Source organism: Arvicanthis niloticus, chromosome 17 (genome assembly GCF_011762505.2).
Source record: "Arvicanthis niloticus isolate mArvNil1 chromosome 17, mArvNil1.pat.X, whole genome shotgun sequence".
Taxonomy (NCBI): Eukaryota; Metazoa; Chordata; class Mammalia; order Rodentia; family Muridae; genus Arvicanthis; species Arvicanthis niloticus.
The window spans coordinates 33,358,391-33,375,308 of record NC_047674.1 but is presented as its reverse complement, the minus strand read 5'-3'; the positions used below and the strand labels follow the sequence as shown (position 1 = coordinate 33,375,308).

At 47.2% G+C, this 16,918-nt stretch overlaps 2 protein-coding genes and 1 non-coding gene across 3 annotated transcripts; 1 reads left to right on the top strand and 2 right to left on the bottom strand.

The window, feature by feature from the left end:
• Positions 1 to 437: 437 nt before the first annotated feature.
• Trnae-uuc (transfer RNA glutamic acid (anticodon UUC)) lies at positions 438 to 509 on the bottom strand. Its single transcript has one exon. It is a non-coding gene; the product is annotated as a tRNA-Glu (tRNA).
• A 1,908-nt stretch (positions 510 to 2,417) lies between these two features.
• Positions 2,418 to 7,223, bottom strand: Vma22 (vacuolar ATPase assembly factor VMA22). Its single transcript, XM_034521182.2, has 5 exons — positions 6,935 to 7,223; positions 6,745 to 6,848; positions 6,000 to 6,082; positions 4,924 to 5,055; positions 2,418 to 3,374 (listed from the first exon to the last, which is right to left on the bottom strand). The coding sequence occupies exons 1-5, from the start codon at positions 7,043 to 7,045 to the stop codon at positions 3,262 to 3,264; spliced, it is 543 nt and encodes a 180-aa protein (XP_034377073.1). The 5' UTR covers positions 7,046 to 7,223; the 3' UTR covers positions 2,418 to 3,261.
• A 174-nt stretch (positions 7,224 to 7,397) lies between these two features.
• On the top strand, positions 7,398 to 12,608 carry Imp4 (IMP U3 small nucleolar ribonucleoprotein 4). Its single transcript, XM_034521181.2, has 9 exons — positions 7,398 to 7,627; positions 7,741 to 7,849; positions 10,376 to 10,459; positions 11,006 to 11,115; positions 11,191 to 11,323; positions 11,397 to 11,551; positions 11,625 to 11,719; positions 11,824 to 11,897; positions 11,983 to 12,608. Exons 1-9 carry the CDS (start codon positions 7,625 to 7,627, stop codon positions 12,093 to 12,095), a joined length of 876 nt encoding a protein of 291 aa, XP_034377072.1. The 5' UTR covers positions 7,398 to 7,624; the 3' UTR covers positions 12,096 to 12,608.
• The last annotated feature ends 4,310 nt before the right edge of the window (positions 12,609 to 16,918 follow it).

Below are 16,918 nucleotides of genomic sequence, written 5' to 3'. Positions count from 1 at the left end.
TCGCTAGCTACGTGGCGAGCACTTCCTGCTAGAAGATGCGGTGTCTGCTCCCTTCCCCTCCCTGCTTTCTTCTCAGTCCCCATTTCTCTGCTTTGCTTCTTCCACCCCAGGTTTTCCTTTTACTTCAGGCAAAGAATCTGGGGAGCGGCCCACAGAAGAAACCTCCGTATCAGCAACCCACAATGTTATTTTAAAGTTTTAAATATTACTTTTAACTTCAATATCTATAGCTTTGCGTCTATAATGTAGACGGCAGATGATATAAATAGCTGAAGTAAGTTTCTGATAGGCAAAGTAACTAGTTAATATTATTATGAAGAAAGCAGTTCGATGAAGCCTATGGACTATGCCACTGATTTGATGCGAAGTGTTAAAAGCCGCAGGAAGATGCGAATAGCAACGAATTGATTAAACTACGAAAAAAGTGAAACCAGCTGTTCCCATACCGGGAGTCGAACCCGGGCCGCCTGGGTGAAAACCAGGAATCCTAACCGCTAGACCATATGGGAGCTGCCGGCAGGTATCTCTCCTTTGCTCTTATATTACTTACGTCATTAGGGCCGCTTGCATAAACTCCACCCACTAAAATCTTCAGCGTCTTCATTTCCTAGGAAACAGTGAAGGATATCCACATCCCGCAGCTGCCAGAGCCAGTGGCAGGGAGGCTAGAACTTTCCCACATGCGTGGGAATGTGGCCAACGTCAGCAGCCCGTAGCGGAAGGCATTGTCTTCATCCTAACCCCAGCAGCCAAAGCGTCGCGCTTTCCAGAGCCCACCACACCGGAAGCCCAGGCGCGCAATAAATGCCTTTGTGTCTAGACCTAGATTTAATCCCGTGGACTATGGCGCGATCAGCGTTCCAGAGAGGTGGTCCCGCAGGAAGAATTTACGGTCAAAACCATTGTGTTCTCTGTCCTCTCTTCCATGTAGAGATGTCACTTTACTGACAGAAGAAGCTCGGCCTTCTGGCGTGATGGGTGCCTTTAATACTTCCAAAATTCGATGAGTTCTTGCGAGATCATAGCCCTCTTGTTTTACAACTGTGCCCATCTCAAATTAAAAACAAAACGAAGAGGGTCGTTTTCTTTCTAGTCACAATAGTCCCAAGCACACAGGTACCAGAGCTAGAGAAGGAGGAGAAAGTGATATCTCACGGGTTTGTAATCTGCTGTTATGCTTCTTGCTGTTTATCATTAAAAATTGGTAGCTTTATGAGATAATTTTCAGAGATAACACAGCCACAAATAAGTACAGCCTAGACGGTGATAGAAAAGCTGGGTGCTGGACTCACTTAACATCCAACTGAAACCACAGTTCATCAGAATTCCTTTATTACTGTATTAATACAATCCCAAATCCAAAAATCACAGAAATTCGACTTTCCTTTAAAAATTTATTTAAGAGGGTCTGGAGTAACGGTTGTGATCAGGAGCACTCCCCCGCTGGGGTGTGGTGTAGGGGATGAAAGGGGGGCGGCCCACACCTATAATTCCAGCAGAAGTGAGGCAGGGGCTACTGGACCTCTATGAGTTTGAGGCTAGCTTGGTCTACAGAGCTAGTTCTAGGACAGCCAAAGCTAGAGAAACCCTGTCTTAAAAAAAAACAAAAACAACAAAAGAGCACTCCCTGTCTGCTCTTCCAGAGAACCCAGGGTTTCCCAGTGTTGGACCCGAGGGTCTCAACTCCTGGGGTACACAGTGCACAGAGAGACATGGAGACCAAGATCGATGCAAGCAGCAAGAGGTTTATTATTCCGGCATAATAGAGGAGACTAACCCCCTTCCCTTAAAACACACACTTTATAGGTTACCACTTGGGCAGATTTTAGCAACAGTAACTTGGTTGGTTACTTAGGGTATCTTCTAAATGTATTATTGGTCAGACACACTCAAGCACTCAAGCATATACAGGCAGTTCTTTGTTCTTTTTTGTTTGTTTGTTTGTTTGAGACAGGGTTTCTATGTACAGCATTGGCTGTCCTGGAACTCACTCTGTAGACCAGGCTGGCCATGAACTCATAAATCCACCTGCCTCTGCCTCCCAAGTGCTGGGATTAAAGGCGTGCGCCACCACTGCCGGCCCCAGGAAGTTATTTCTGATGGAGAAGTGTATATCACCAGTTATGTAGGCCACAGGTGACAGGCCAGCACATTCTGTGGTTTTCCTCCAAATTGTTTTTCTCACTTTTTTTTTTCTGTTATTTGAGGCTCATCCTCATTTTACCCTTTTGATCCTCCTGGTAGCCATTTTAAGTTAACTAAGTCTCACACCAGCACCCACAGGAGACAGCACCTCTTCTATCTTCTAGCTGAAGGGCAGAAGGCATCACATGGTGCAGACATACATGACATGCTGGAAAAGCACCCATACACTGAAAATAAAGTGAATTTAAGAAATAAAAAAGCTCGGTGACAAGTTACTGTAGGTTTCATTTTATTCAATTTTTCTGTCAAGTTTGTGTTTTTACAATTTGTAAGTAGAAAAAAACAATATAAGCAAAGTTAACAAATTAGGAAGAAATATTTACACCCCACAAATGATTACACTCCCCTTCCCTACACAACTGGAATGATAGCTCAGGAAAAAAAGTGAAGCAAGACACAGTTCCTAGATGAGAGAATACACCCTCAGCAAAGAGGCTGGGTCTCACTTCAGTAAACTAAATGTGATCAGGAAGGTCTCCTTGATTCCCCAAAAAGAATGCCAGTTGTTTTTACCTTTAACAAAAGAATACTTCCTGCTAGCTATTCTGGTATTTGTGGGTGTGGGTGTGCGCTGTTTTTTCTATCAACTTTAAAAGTCTATTGCCTAGGCTAGTCTGTCATTCCCGGGCTTAAGTGATCCTCCTGCCTCAGCCTCTAGAGTTGCTGGAACTACAGGCATGTACTGCCATGCCCAGCCAGAGGTATTTTTATTGACTGGAATTGTCCTGATCTGCCTTAAGTTTCCAGACTCCCTTTCTTTCCTGTCACCATTCCAGCTGGCTGACACAAGGTTATTCACTAGGTCACTGTCTTGCCCCAGGAAGGAAGACCCTATGAGACCATGGGCCTAGAACAAGTTGCTCTCAACACTGCTCAGCTTGCTCCATCAAACTTTATAATTAACTTCATGCCTGGAAAAGCTGGAAACCATGCAGACCAAGAACATTTCTAGGAGGAGCATTAGCTGAGATGGGCTGTTTATAAAAGAAGGCCTGGGTAAGGTGGTAGCATCCACAACGGCTATGCTCAGTGCCTCGCAAAGTAGACAGATGCAGGTCAGACAGGCCCAGGGTCCAACTCCTTCAGTTTTTTCTGGAGGCCCCGGAGCTGACTTCGACCCCAGCTGATGCGAGTCTGGAGGCTGGCTATATCTGCAGCCAGCTGTAGGCCTGTTGAGAGAAGAAGAATGTCATCATGGTAGGATACATGGACCCCTCCCCTCCCAGACTGCAGGGGTGTTAGACCTCCCTAGCTTGTACAATAGTCCTAAAACACTCCAAGTATGAAACCACTTGACCCTCACCTTCACCTCACCTGTGCTAAACCATCATCTCCTCAAAAACAAAAACCCTCCCTTGACTGTGCTTGCCAGGAATGAGCAAGTACCTCACAGATCATGTAAACCCCTTTGCCCTTCCAGCATCAAACTCCATCACTGTTCCAAGATGGCCTTCCACCCTTTTCCTGTACCTGAGCATGAGTTACCCCCTCCATCCACCTCTAGGTGACAATCGCCTCTGTTCTCCATTCCCTTACCCAGTAGGACACGCAGGCCTGTCTTTACCCTCCACCAGGCAGCATGGCTGATGACTCTCCCTGATCCTCCAGGGAGGGTTTTCTCAAAACTCTTGGCATCTAGGAGCCCTCACTCTGGGCCCTATTCCTCTGTCTCTTCTTGGTACTCCCTGGCCCTCAACTCATCTCCATCTCAATTTTTATGTGTGCCAGTGCCAACAACTCCAGAAATTAAACACCACAAGTCTGCACTGGACCTTCAAATCTCTCTCCAGTCCAGGTCTCCGACAGTCCAGACATGGGTTCCCACCCACAGGAACCCATCCACAGTTACCACTCACCTTTCCCCTGGCTGCTGCCTGGTGCCAAGCCACAGGTGAAACAGCTCTGTCCTCTACCCCTGCATGTATCTGTCAGACACTGGGGCTTCCACCTGTGCAGGTTCCCACAGTTTACTCCTCTCCTAACGCCTCTACCTACACCCCACGCTGGCTGATCCTGGCACCTGCTTCCTCTCTCTGCCCTCCAGTATGTCGTCACCCAGCATCCGAAGGATTCTTGTTCCTCTGTTGGTCCTTCTGACTCTGGGCCTACCTGTGGTTCTAGAGGTCCTTAGAGAACCCTCACTAGGTCCTGGCTCCCTGCACCCAGCTCTTGGTACTTCAGCTCTCTGACCTCCTCTGCTTTTCCTCCAGTCCAAATACCTCAGGGCTTTTTCCATAGTAGCTAGACCAACTAGGACTTAGTTGGTCTCCTTAGCTAGAGGACATTTCCCCTAGATCACTTACAAAGCTCTTCCTTTGTCTCTGGAGAGGCCTCTCCTGGCCCATCTTCATAAAACGTCCCAGCCCACTGCACTCCCTCCCATGTTACTTTTTCATGACTTTTAGAGCCTGAAACTACAATAAAGGTCTATTTGTTTTCCTATCTATTTATACATTGTCTTTCTCTCCTATACAGAATAAACATTATCCCGGCTGCTTTTATAACCCTTAGCAGTTAACAAACATGAACCTAGAATTCTAAGAACAGCCAGTGAATGCTTTGGGGGTGGGGGGTATAGGGGTGGGAGAAACCCCAGCAGATATTCAACAGTTTGCTATCGTGAAAACCTGCAAAGTCCTCACATGGTGTTCAAATGCTTCCTGGAGCAAAAGGGCTGGAATTCAGTACATGGCTACAGAGCCAATAAGGTTTACTCACCATCCCGGAAACTGGCTTGGGCCTGCCGCAGACTGTGAGGAACCAAGATTCCAAACCAGTTCAGGGGATCTTGAGGAACTACAGAGGATCCTGACTCTTTGGTCTTGGTAGGGCCTTTGCGCCTGCGCAGAGCTGGAGAAAGAAGGGTTAATGGCCATACAGTCCTCGTGACCACAATGAGATAAATCCAAATTCATGATTCTAGTGAATTCTACTGCCTGAAGGTTAGATACTTCCCCAAACTTTCTGTGTGTCTGGAAATAGTAACACCCTTCCCCTTTGTGATCCAGTTGACTTTGTCTACTCTGACTTTCAGGACAGACTGTTTGCCTGCAACAAGATTACAGACTGACTTTGCCCATTTTACCTAATTGTAATGAAAGACCCTGAAATGTCCCCAATCTGTTTCAGGAATAATTAACTGGGATTAGAGGTTTATTTCCAGGTAACACCTAGCTATAGGGATGCACATTTTCTGTCCAGCTGAGCTCCTTTGACTGCAAAACGTATCCCTCTACAAACAGCTCAATCTTGTTGAGGGATAAAAGTACCAGAACAAACTCCATTTTGTTTTTCAGACTCCATTTTAAGCTAACGTGCCCTCAGAGTGACTTGGCCCTCACCCTTGAGCTCTGGGAAAACAAACAAATCAACAAACCCCAAAAACAAGACACGAGATATTCTTGGCAGTTGCAAAATAGACGTAACTGTGGCTAGTCGATAGTAACGGGGTGGGCTAAGAAAACTTAGAGTTCCCAGCTCAAGATGCTCCTTTTAGATGTGTGATCCCTCCTTGTGGTTTGGCCAGATGCTGTGAACCAATCAGCTTAAACGCCAACATTCCTTTAACCCTCTCACCCCAATCATGTTACATCAAGGCAAGGCTTGGACTAAACTCTTAGACTTCCTCTGGCCGCTCTCCTATCCTGTTCGTTGAACAGCCTCCTTAGACATTCAACGCTCCAGCTCAGACGCTCTCCATTAACCAGATTCCGAATCAAGTAATTTCCTTAAATGTTCAATGATTTCTGTCTTTAGCATTGAGTTAAGTGTTGACAGGTGGAAAGGAAACTCACATGCTTCGCTAGGCCCCACTTCCTCGGGGATCTGGGCGTCAGCTTTGATCACCCTGAAGGTCTGGGGTCCATTCTGGGCCTCGCTGAAAAAAAGAGAAAGAAAAAAGAAGGGGGGGGAAAAAAAGGGGGGGAAGTTGGATCTCTGGCGGCGCATGCCTAGGTCCTGCCCACACTCTGGGGGGGAGTCTTGAGAATAAAATTTGAAAACAGCTTGAAACAATAACAAAATTCATGGTCAGCAAAGACCACCACCAACTTGTTAAATATAGCCATAATAAAAATATCACGTCCCTCCGGGGGCAGGGTGACCAAGAAATGAATAGGCATGCAAGGACGTGCCCAGACAAGTCCAGACAAGCCCAAGTGAGTAATGGGCCACCTGATATTTACTTCTCTCCCTTTCTGGGAGGTCCACAGTTTCATGGTCAAAAAATAACTAGACATCATGTTAGATCAACATCCTGCCAGCCCTAATGATTGCTTATGCAAATTGCAGGCCCAATCACATGTAACCACACCAGCTTTTCCCCCCACCCTCCCCAACCTCTACCTATAAATATCCCAAGCTTCCTGGGGTCTGGGTGGATTCCTCTATCTCCTGCGTGGGATAAATTTCGACCTGAGGGCCTCGCCATTAAACTGCCTCTGCTGTTGCATCAAGAAAGTCTCTCGTGTGTCTTTGGGAGCGCGCTAATCCGGACTTGAGTGAGGGTCTCCCTTCGGGGGTCTTTCAGGGGAACCTCACCTGGCGCGCACGCAGACCTGAGGCTCCATACACGAGGCATACTGCAGGGGTCCTACCGACTTGGCTCCCATGGCATAACGAGCCTTGGCAAGTGAGAGCCAACCCTAGGAGGGGGGACAGTGGAGACTTGAGGTTCAGTTTCCCTCCATGTGCCCGCTTTCTATCCCTCCCTCCAGTCCCCGTGGCCCACCTCCTCCACACGGGCGTTCAGCGCCGCCCGCTTCGCCTCCAGTTCCTCCAGGTCACTGAGCAGCTGTAGGCACTTGGAGTCCAACTCCTCTCGCAGGGCCTGGACCGCCATGGCCCAGCTAGTCTTGGGACGCTGCTGGGCAGAACCACTTCCTCCCAAGCGGTCTAATCACTGCGAGCCCATGTGCATGACAGCCAATCAGCGCTGGAGATCCGCCCTTAGAGGGGCGGTCCTAATCGCAACCCGGAAGTCTAAGGCTTCAACCTCCGGGTGATCCGTGTCAACGGTCAGGATGCAGATTAGCGCCTGGACCGGAACACTTCTCGAATCAGATGGCTATGAAAAGTCGGACCTTAACTTGAATCTAGGGAACCATCCACACAGTTCCCGCTCTTACTCTGAGCCTACTGCCTGAGCGGCTCAAGCATTGGTAAAACCACGGACGGTCTTATTTATCAGGGCGGTCTTGGACCACGTGATACCCCAAATCTGGTTAATTGATTGGTTGCCCGTCTGACCAATCACCTTGCGACGCCCTTCCGTCATTCGCCATTTTAAGATGTGGCACTGCACGGCAGTGGAATCGAGTGAAGCCTGTAGAAGCCATTTTGGTTGAGGGCGGAAGTGATTGCTGCGTGGTGTCTGCAGCGCCGGAAAAAAATCCTGACTGGTGGGAGAGCGGCGTTCATCATGGTAGGATCTTTTGAGTTCGTGTTCTGGTTTAACGGGAAAGAAGGGGGCTACGGGAGGGCTGACTTGTGGTCCTCAGTGCTCTGGGGTGGATAATGACCCTATTATCTATCTAGCTCCGTCGGGAGGCTCGCCTGCGCCGCGAGTACCTGTACCGCAAAGCCCGGGAGGAGGCGCAGCGATCTGTTCAGGAGAAGAAGGAGCGAGTCAAGCGTGCTCTAGAACGTAAGGCCTCCCTGTGCTGTTGGGTTACAGGTCCTTGCTAGAGCATATTACACAGAGGTGTAAACGCGTTTGAACTTCTTGTATTTGTATTAGTGTGGCTAAGCATCTTTTCTTCCTTTGCCCGTTAGGACCTCTCACTGGTTTCTGCATGGTCCCACCATGTGATGGTGTGGCCGTTTATGCTGCAGTCGCCCATGTTTACAGGTTGATTGCTAGTTTTGCTTACAGAATTTCTAGTTTTTCTTTAGTTTTAAAACATTTGCCTCAGTCGGGGTGGTAGCGACGGCGCACGCCTTTAATCCCAACCCTCGGGAGGCAGGGACAGGCTTGGTCTACAAAATGAGTTCCAGTACAGCCAGAGCTAAAACAGAGAATCCCTGTCTCGAAAAACCAAAACAGAAGCAACAAACAAACAATCAAAAAACCTTTGCTTCATCTTATTGATTACCATTCCTAGGGATGGGTCTGCAAGAATCCTTGGTATTTGTTCTTACTGTCTTCTTTAGAACAAAGTTAGAAAAATGTTATTGGTTGTTATAATTGCCTTGAATTTAAAAACTCTCCTTCCGTTTAGAATTTGTCATTTGTTTTACAAGTTAGTTTAAAACTTTGCCTTTCGTTAATCCACATTTTCATTTGCTCTGTTTAATGACGATCCTGTATCACAGAGCTTAATTGAAAATGTTCTATTTATCGCTATTTTGGTTTTGTATGCAAGGAGCCTTACGTCTCCAGTCTGATAGTACATCATCCCTGGTACTGGTGGTTAAATTCTGTTCCTATATTTTAGGATTATAAAATATGTGTGTTATGTAAAGTTTGTTTGAGTTAGGAAGCATAATGTTAGGGCTGGGATTGTACCTCAGTTGTTAGAATGCTTGCCCAGCATGAAGGAGGCTCTGGATTCTGTCCCCAGCCTGACTGAACTGAACCTAGGGGCCTATGCCTGTAATCCCAACACTGGTAAGGTGGAGGTTAGAGGATCAGGAGTTCGAGGCTCACTTTGGCTGCATGAGTTCCAGATCAGCCTGGGTTATAGAAGCATCTGTGACCCATCATCATAACTTTAAAAAGTTAAAAAAAAAATGGAGATGACTGGAAAACAAGTAGCTCAAGGGTTAAGAGCACTTCCTGCTCTTTGAGAGGACCCAAATTCATTCCCCATAAGAATGACTCACAACTGTCCGGAACTCCAGCTCCAAGGGGTCCAGTGCCCTCTGGCCTTAGCAGCTACCTGAACACATGTGCGTGTGAACTCAGGCAGGCACAAACATACGCAGAAAAATGATCACTATATTAACATTTACAGATATCACTATATTAAATACTGCATTAAAAGAAACTGTTTTAAGCTATTATTTGTGTTATATTATGCCTACTTATATCCCTAAGAGTTAAATTAGACTGTGCTTGGCTGCTTGTATTTGGGTTGGGGGCTCAGTATTGTGTCTAAGATGCAAAAGGAATGGTTGGACTTTCCTTCTTGTGGGTATCCCTAGGGAGGATGCTTTTCCTGTGGCAGACAGAGCTTATGTTCCGTTGGTAGCTAGAAGGGGTGCTGCTCCTGTGACTCTCCCCCTTTCCTCACATACTAAAGAGGCAGAACACGAGCCTTGGCCCTTGCTGCCCCACCTTAGTTCACAGAAAGAATCTCTGACCCACAAGCCAGCTGAGGCCACAAACCTTGATGTGTTTTGTGCATCCAGATAGCAGTTTTCTTTTTTTATATTGTTTTGTTGTTACTGTTTTTTTAGGCAGATGGAGACTTGTCTGGCCTATGTGGACTAGGCTGTCCTCAAACTCATAGAGATCCCCTCCCTGCCTTTGCCTCCTGAGTGCTGAGATCAAAGGCGTGCTGACCATCTTAGTGCTGGTCTTCCTACTTGAGAAACAGTTTACCTATGAGTGCTCTGATTACATGGCTGCCTGCATGCCAGAAGAGGGCATCAGATCCCTTTATAGATGGTTGTGAGCTGCCGTGTGGTTGATGGGAATTGAACTCTGGACTTCTAGAAAAGCAGACAGTGCTTAACTGCTCCGCCATCTCACCAGCCCCTTTCTATTTTCCTTTTTAAAGCATTTTTTAATTTTTGTAGTGCTCCTCAACACCAGCGTCTTAACATGTAAACAAACTACCCACCAGGTCGTTATCGAGTTTTCTTTAAATTTTTGTCTGGTATAAAAATGACATTGATAATGAAGAAGTGTTTAGTAAATGAGCTCCCTGGTGACCATGAGTTGACTGTTGGATGAGAAGTTGGTAGCTAGGTGTGGTGGCATATTCCCCGGTATCAACACACTCAGAAGACAAAGCCATGGGCCTTTCAAGTCCAAGTCTCCAATGAAATAAGTAAAGTCGTTGGTTTGTTACCTCTCTTCCGTCTCTATTTCTGTGCTGACTCTTTAAGAATGTTAAAAAGAAATCAGGGGCTTCCCTATTAAGTTTGCATGCTAGTGAACCACAGAGTATTGTAGAAATTGGTGGGCCTTGCTTGTGTCTCACTCTGCCCCATCTCTTCCTTGCAGAAAACCAGCTGATTCCCACTGACCTCCGCCGGGAGGCTCTAGCCTTACAGGGGTCCCTGGAGTTCGACGATGCTGGCGGTGAAGGTAAACTGTGCTCTGCTGCCCTCTTCCACACTGAACCAACTCTGTACCCACTGGGCTCCATGGCCTCTTCAGCCACACTGGGTAATTTCCCACCTGATGGAAGTGTCCGGGTGAGCAGTTTTGGTGCCTGTCCCCAGGTTCCCTCCTGTCTACCTGGGTGGCATCACAGGGGCTCTCCCTGAACAGATGCCTTCAGTTCTATTTATATAACACACACAATAGCTTCTAGTCTTTGCTCACTCTTCCTTCCTGGAGAGTCTGCTGGAACAGAACAGTGTCCTTAGCAATGTATCATTCACTCTATTATTGAATACGCAGGAAAAGAATCATGGACATTGTACATATTTGTTGTGAGGAGAGGGAGTCTCTGACCTCTGGTTTTAGCCATTCAGAGTTTTGCCACCATAGACTGCTACATTGCTCAGTTGTGTTTGGTCACCAAGGGCTGGGAGCTGTTCTCCTGGCCACTAGAGGTGCATTTCCACCAGTGAGGTTCTCTTGAGCAGAGTCAGCTAGCATTTTTCTTTCCTCTTGTACTCCTGACAGGTGTAACCAGCCATGTAGATGATGAATATCGGTGGGCTGGCGTTGAGGATCCTAAGGTCATGATCACTACCTCCCGAGACCCCAGTTCTCGCCTGAAAATGTTTGCAAAGGTACTTGGGGGCAGAGAGTAGGGGATGCCCAAGCCTAGTGGCCCCAATTCTAATTTGGTGTTGGTCCACGAGCAGGAACTGAAGCTGGTATTCCCAGGTGCCCAGCGCATGAACCGAGGTCGGCATGAGGTTGGAGCGCTAGTGCGAGCTTGCAAAGCCAATGGGGTTACCGACCTGTTGGTCGTCCATGAGCATCGAGGCACACCTGGTAAGGCCTGGTGGAGGGCAGGGGAGCTTGGGCTGTTGTCACGGCAGAGTGTCTGACAGCCTCCCTCCTACAGTGGGGCTCATCGTCAGCCATCTGCCCTTCGGTCCTACTGCCTACTTCACACTGTGTAACGTCGTCATGCGGCACGACATCCCTGACCTGGGCACCATGTCAGAGGCCAAGCCTCACCTCATAACTCATGGCTTTTCCTCACGGCTGGGCAAGCGGGTGAGTATAGTGACCCTGTGGGGAGGGCTGAGGCTCAGGCCAGCCCTGTGACTCTCTGTCCCTGTGTCCCCAGGTGTCTGATATCCTTCGATACCTATTCCCTGTGCCAAAAGATGACAGCCATCGGGTCATCACATTTGCAAACCAGGATGACTACATTTCATTCCGGTGGGTCCGTGGGCTGAGAGTAGGGCCCATGACCTTTGTAGCCCTTCGGACGATCCACAGCCCCTACTGACCCACAAACCTACCTCTGCTTCCTTTCTCCCCAGGCACCATGTCTACAAGAAGACAGACCACCGCAATGTGGAGCTGACTGAGGTTGGGCCTCGATTTGAGCTCAAGTGTGAGTTTGGGGCTTTAGTTTATGCCTGAGGGGAGGTAAGGGTGGCCCTTGGCTATGTGGAGGCTGACATCTCCTCTCACCCTAGTGTACATGATTCGCCTGGGCACACTGGAGCAGGAGGCCACCGCAGATGTGGAGTGGCGCTGGCACCCCTACACCAACACTGCCCGCAAGAGGGTCTTCTTGAGTGCTGAGTGAGCTGAGCCGCCAGCCAGTCAGGATGCAGACTTGGAATCCTAGATCAGAGACTTGTCACGGACAGATTCACTAATCCTAAGTGGAGACTAGAGGAATCTAAATAAACCCTCTGTCGTCGTGTACCAGCTGCCTCTAACTAGTCACAGTGGGACTACTGTCTGTCAGGACAAACCTGAAAGATGAAACCCACAGAGTGTCTGTGGGTTGAGGACCTAATGACTGTGGACTGAATAGTCATCCTCAGGCTGGGGTAGGAGTGCAGATCTGCACTGGAAAATGAATGATTACCTTCTTGGGAGTTGGGCCCTGTGAGCACTTTTTTCCTGTGGTTTAGGGTCAGTCTTTGTCACCAGCAGCAAGCGGACACCATTCAAGTGCCAGCCTAACTTGTCGGTTCAACTCTGCCAGGCAAGTGCACCCTGCTGTAACTTCCGAGCTTTTCCACTCAGCCTCCTTGTTCACCGAGATAATGATGGAGACTTAATGCTTCATGAATAAATGCCTAGGCCAATAGCTAGTGCCTGTTCTCTGCCTGGCTCATAACTCAGTTAACTGTTTATTTTATGAGTACCTATGGCTGTGTCTTAGTCAGGATTTCTATACCTGAACAAACATGACCAAGAAGCAAGTTGGGGAGGAAAGGGTTTATTCATCTTACACTTACACATTGCTGTTTATCACCAAAGGAAGTCAGGACTGGAACTCAAGCAGGTCAGGAAGCAGGAGCTGATGCAGAGGCCATGGAGGGGTGTTACTGGCTTGCTTCCCCTGGCTTGCTCAGCTTGCTTTCTTATAGAACCTAAGACTACCAGCCCAGGGATGGCACCACCCACAATGGGCCCTTCCCCCTTGACCACTAATTGAGAAAATGCCTTACAGCTGGATCTTGGGGAGGCATTTCCACAAGCAAGGCTCCTTACTCTGTGATAACTCCAGCTTGTATGACGTCGACACACAAAACCAGCCAGTACAGGCTAGTTAACTTCTCAGTTTCATGTGACTATCTCCCACACCTCACTCTTTTCCAGAATCCCCTCTCTCTCCACAGGATATCCTACCTCCTATTTCTTGCCTCAGCTCATTGGTCCTATGCTTTTTTATTGACAAGTGATATTTCCATACAGAACACAAGAGATGCTCTCTGCATCCTCCCTCTTTCACAGGAGACAGTGACACCCACAACCTGCCTACCATACTCTTGTAGATGTATGGCCTATCTACATCTACAGTGGGCTATCCAACAGCCACAAGGAGAGCTAGTGCTGCCCAGGGAAGGGCTTCAAGATTCTAAGTCTGTGTCCCAGCCTCTCTCAACTTCCTGCCCTCTCTGTACCCAAATCCCTGTACTTTCCCAAGGGCCCTGGGTTTATGTAGAGTAGCTGTCAAGACCCTGCAAATGCCCTAGAGCTCGCAGAGAGAATTGGTGACGGCATCCACCATACAGTTCGGAGTCGGCCTCTGAGGAAGAGTGTCAGACAGGATAAGGAAGAGGTCTGCATGGTGTCTTGAAAACTGAACGGTAGTGAGAGAGAGGCCTTCTGGATGATGTGCAAGAGTCAGAGGTCCAATAATAAGCTGTGAAAGGGAGCCATAGGATCCACTTAGGCCAGTGCTCTGGAATAGGTGGGCCCACAACTGCAGGTCATGAATCCGGTTCTCTCATGGCTGTGTGTGTGTGTAGAAATTTCAAAATACAAGTAAAATCATGTGATCTGTGTTTATTTCTTTTTTGTTTGTTTTGAGACAGAGTTTCTCTGTGTAGCCCTGGCTGTCCTGGAACTCACTCTGTAGACCTGGCTGGCCCTGAACTCAGAAATCTGCCTGCCCTTGTCTCCTTTGTGCTCTGATTAAAGGCATGCACCTCCACAGCCTAGCTGTGTTTATTTCCTATGGTTACCATAAGAAATTGTGGACCAGACAGTTCAACAGAAGTTAGTTCTAGAGGTCACGGTGTAAGGTCAGGGCATTCACTCCCTCCTAAGGCTGAGGGTGTTGGGGATGGGGATCTGTTCGCTCTTTGGCTTCTGATGGTTGCAGCAACCCTTTCCATTCCCTACTGCTACCATAGCACCTCAGTGTTGCCCTTCATCCTCAACGCTGCTTCTGTCCACCAAGTGCTTACAGCTCGTGGTCTGGATCGATCTTGTTTACAATTTTGGACTTAATTATATCAGTAGAGACCTTTTCAAATGCACTCATATTTACAGATTTTAAGAATTTGGGTTTTTTTCTTGTGATAAGAGTTGCCTGTGTCCTGCATGCATGCCTGCTGAGGGGTGAGACCAGAAGAAGGTATCAAATCCCCTGGTTCTGTAGTCACTGACAGTTGGGAACCATCATATGGATCCTAGGAACTGAATCTCCATCCTCTGGAAGAGCTAGTTAGTGTTCTTAATCCCTGAGCCGGCTTTTGTAAATAAATTTGTTCTCTCTTGCAGCTTTCTACACTCTGTCCTGTGTGTCTGTGTGTTTTGTGTTTTAATTATGATACGATAGAACGGTTTCTTTGCTGGCCCTGCCCATGTGGAGTTCTGTGGGCCTCTTGAATCTCTTTGGGCACCTCTTCATCTAGAGTTAGGAAGTTTGAAACTATTTCCTCTCTGAATTCATTTCGCATGAAATTCCTCTCCTTGTATGCCCAAAAGTTTGGCCTTTCCATAATGTCCCAAAGGTCTTGCATGTTTTATTCATATGCTCTTACATTATCATTGGCCTTCACTGAGTGATGCGGTTCTGCCTTGCTCCAAAGCCCTGACCTTCCCTCCTGTCCACGGTCCTCTCTATTCCCAGGCTTCTTCCCACCGAGCTTCCACCTGACCTGTACTTGTCACATCCCACCTTCGTGTCTGTTCAGTTTTTCCTCGGCATTTGTCTTTATCAAACACTTTCACATCCTGAATGGACTTTCGAATTCCATCTGGCTGTTTGTGTTCTCTTGGAGTAAGTATATCCATGGCCTCTCTGAGTTGATGGATCGCTTTGTTATTCTTTTGAATTGTGTGTCAGAAACTTCATGTGAGTTGTCTTCATTGGAAGCCATCATTGTGGAATTGGTCATTTTTGGAGAAGACACATTATCTTGGTCCTTCATATTATTTCTGGTGTTGTGTTGAGACCTACCCATTGTTCATTAGTATTTTTATTATTCTTAAATTCAGGTTGCCTTTCTGCTTTTAGAGGGAATGTTTTCAGTGTTCAGAAAAGACCAGTAAGATTGAGGTGACATTTTCTTTTAGACTTGTTCAGGGCACTAGGTTCTATCCCTGACCTCCACAGGAAGTCAGGGAGTCACTGTCAAGCAATAAACCCACTGTAAAATTAGTGTCAGTTAACTACAAAACAGGCATTCCTTAAATAGCAACTAGTTTGAGGGGGTGAAGGGCTATACTGTGCTGGTGTATTAGTTACAAAGGACGTGAGTGGAGAGAAAAAAAACACCACGGTGGGACTTGTAATTACTACTAGGTCTCTGTTTAAAAAAAAAAAAAAAGCAGAGGAAGGGGTGTGTGTAGAAGGAATAGTTGAAACAAAGAATCTGGGAGGAGAGGTCTGGGAAATTAGGTCAAAAGTAAACTAAAAAGAAATCGCAAAAATGTACACTTTTAGACGCCAGTCTCATCTCTCAGGAGGTTGAGTCAAGTGACTGTAGCCCAGCCTGTGTCCTTTGGAAGAGAAAGGATAAAGATGGGGGAAAGAGAAAAAAGGTGGGAATGGTCATGAGAATATGGTTGTCTGTTTCATTGACCTTGGGCATTATATAAATTAGGAGAGCTGTAGAGGAACAAGAGCTGGGTGGAGACTGGGTGTGGGGCTGGATTTTGTTTGATGACCCCCTGACCTAGTTGGGTGAGGGTGCATGTGTGTATGCACGTGTGCACATGGGAAATCTCACAGTCACTGTTAGCTTTAGAGCCTGGGCTCTGGCAGCCCCAACAGCCTATGCTGTACCAGCTGTCCTCAACAGGCCAATTAAACATACAAGTCATAGTGAAAGGCAAGGGAGGGACACTCAGTGTGGCTACATAGCGGAAATAACAAGGAGGCCTAGTGAACCTCCACCCAAGTCCACCTTTGGTCCTGACATGAAGTTTAGGTTTAAATAGAGGTCCAGTGGTGTGCATAGCTGAGCAGTCCTGGCCAGAGTGTGGTGCCATTTGTTACTGTGGGCTCTGGCCATCTGTTTTATCATTGGGCTCCAGGCTCCTGCAAGATGGTCTGACAAGTTGTTAGAACTGAGTGAAATCTCTCCCTGGGAGACACGTTCCCCCTCCCCAGCTCCGAGCTTCAGCCTTTTCCTCCTTCTCACAGGAGACTCCTGAAGAAAACCCAGTTCCTTGGAGAGTGCCACTTCTTTCAGAAGGGAGGGACACAGAGGGCCTCTGTTTAAAAACATCTTTCTGCCAGGATGGGTACACCGTCAGCCATGATTCTTCAGCTCCTTCCAAATGTAACCATGACCTTGCAAACGCTGATACACTGTTGGTGTCTTCAGGCTGCTCAGGAGTGAAATCGTGAGACTCGTTATCTTTCGTGACTTGCTGCTTTAGTCTAGCATAGTGTTTCTAAAACTTATATTGCAGTTCATGTCAAGACTTGATTTCTTATTGCCCAATAAACCACTGTAGGTAGAAGGCCATGTTTATCAGTCAGTTGACGAAAATTTTTGCTTTTCAGTTATGCGCATTTGTTCTAAGTATCATTTAAGTTTCTCTTTATTTTGTCTTTGCAATTTATCCATTTAGGAAATATGTCTCTCTGTTGTTTGCACAGTCTGACACTGTGGTATCATTTAACGTGTGCATGTATGTTGTATTTCCTTTGAG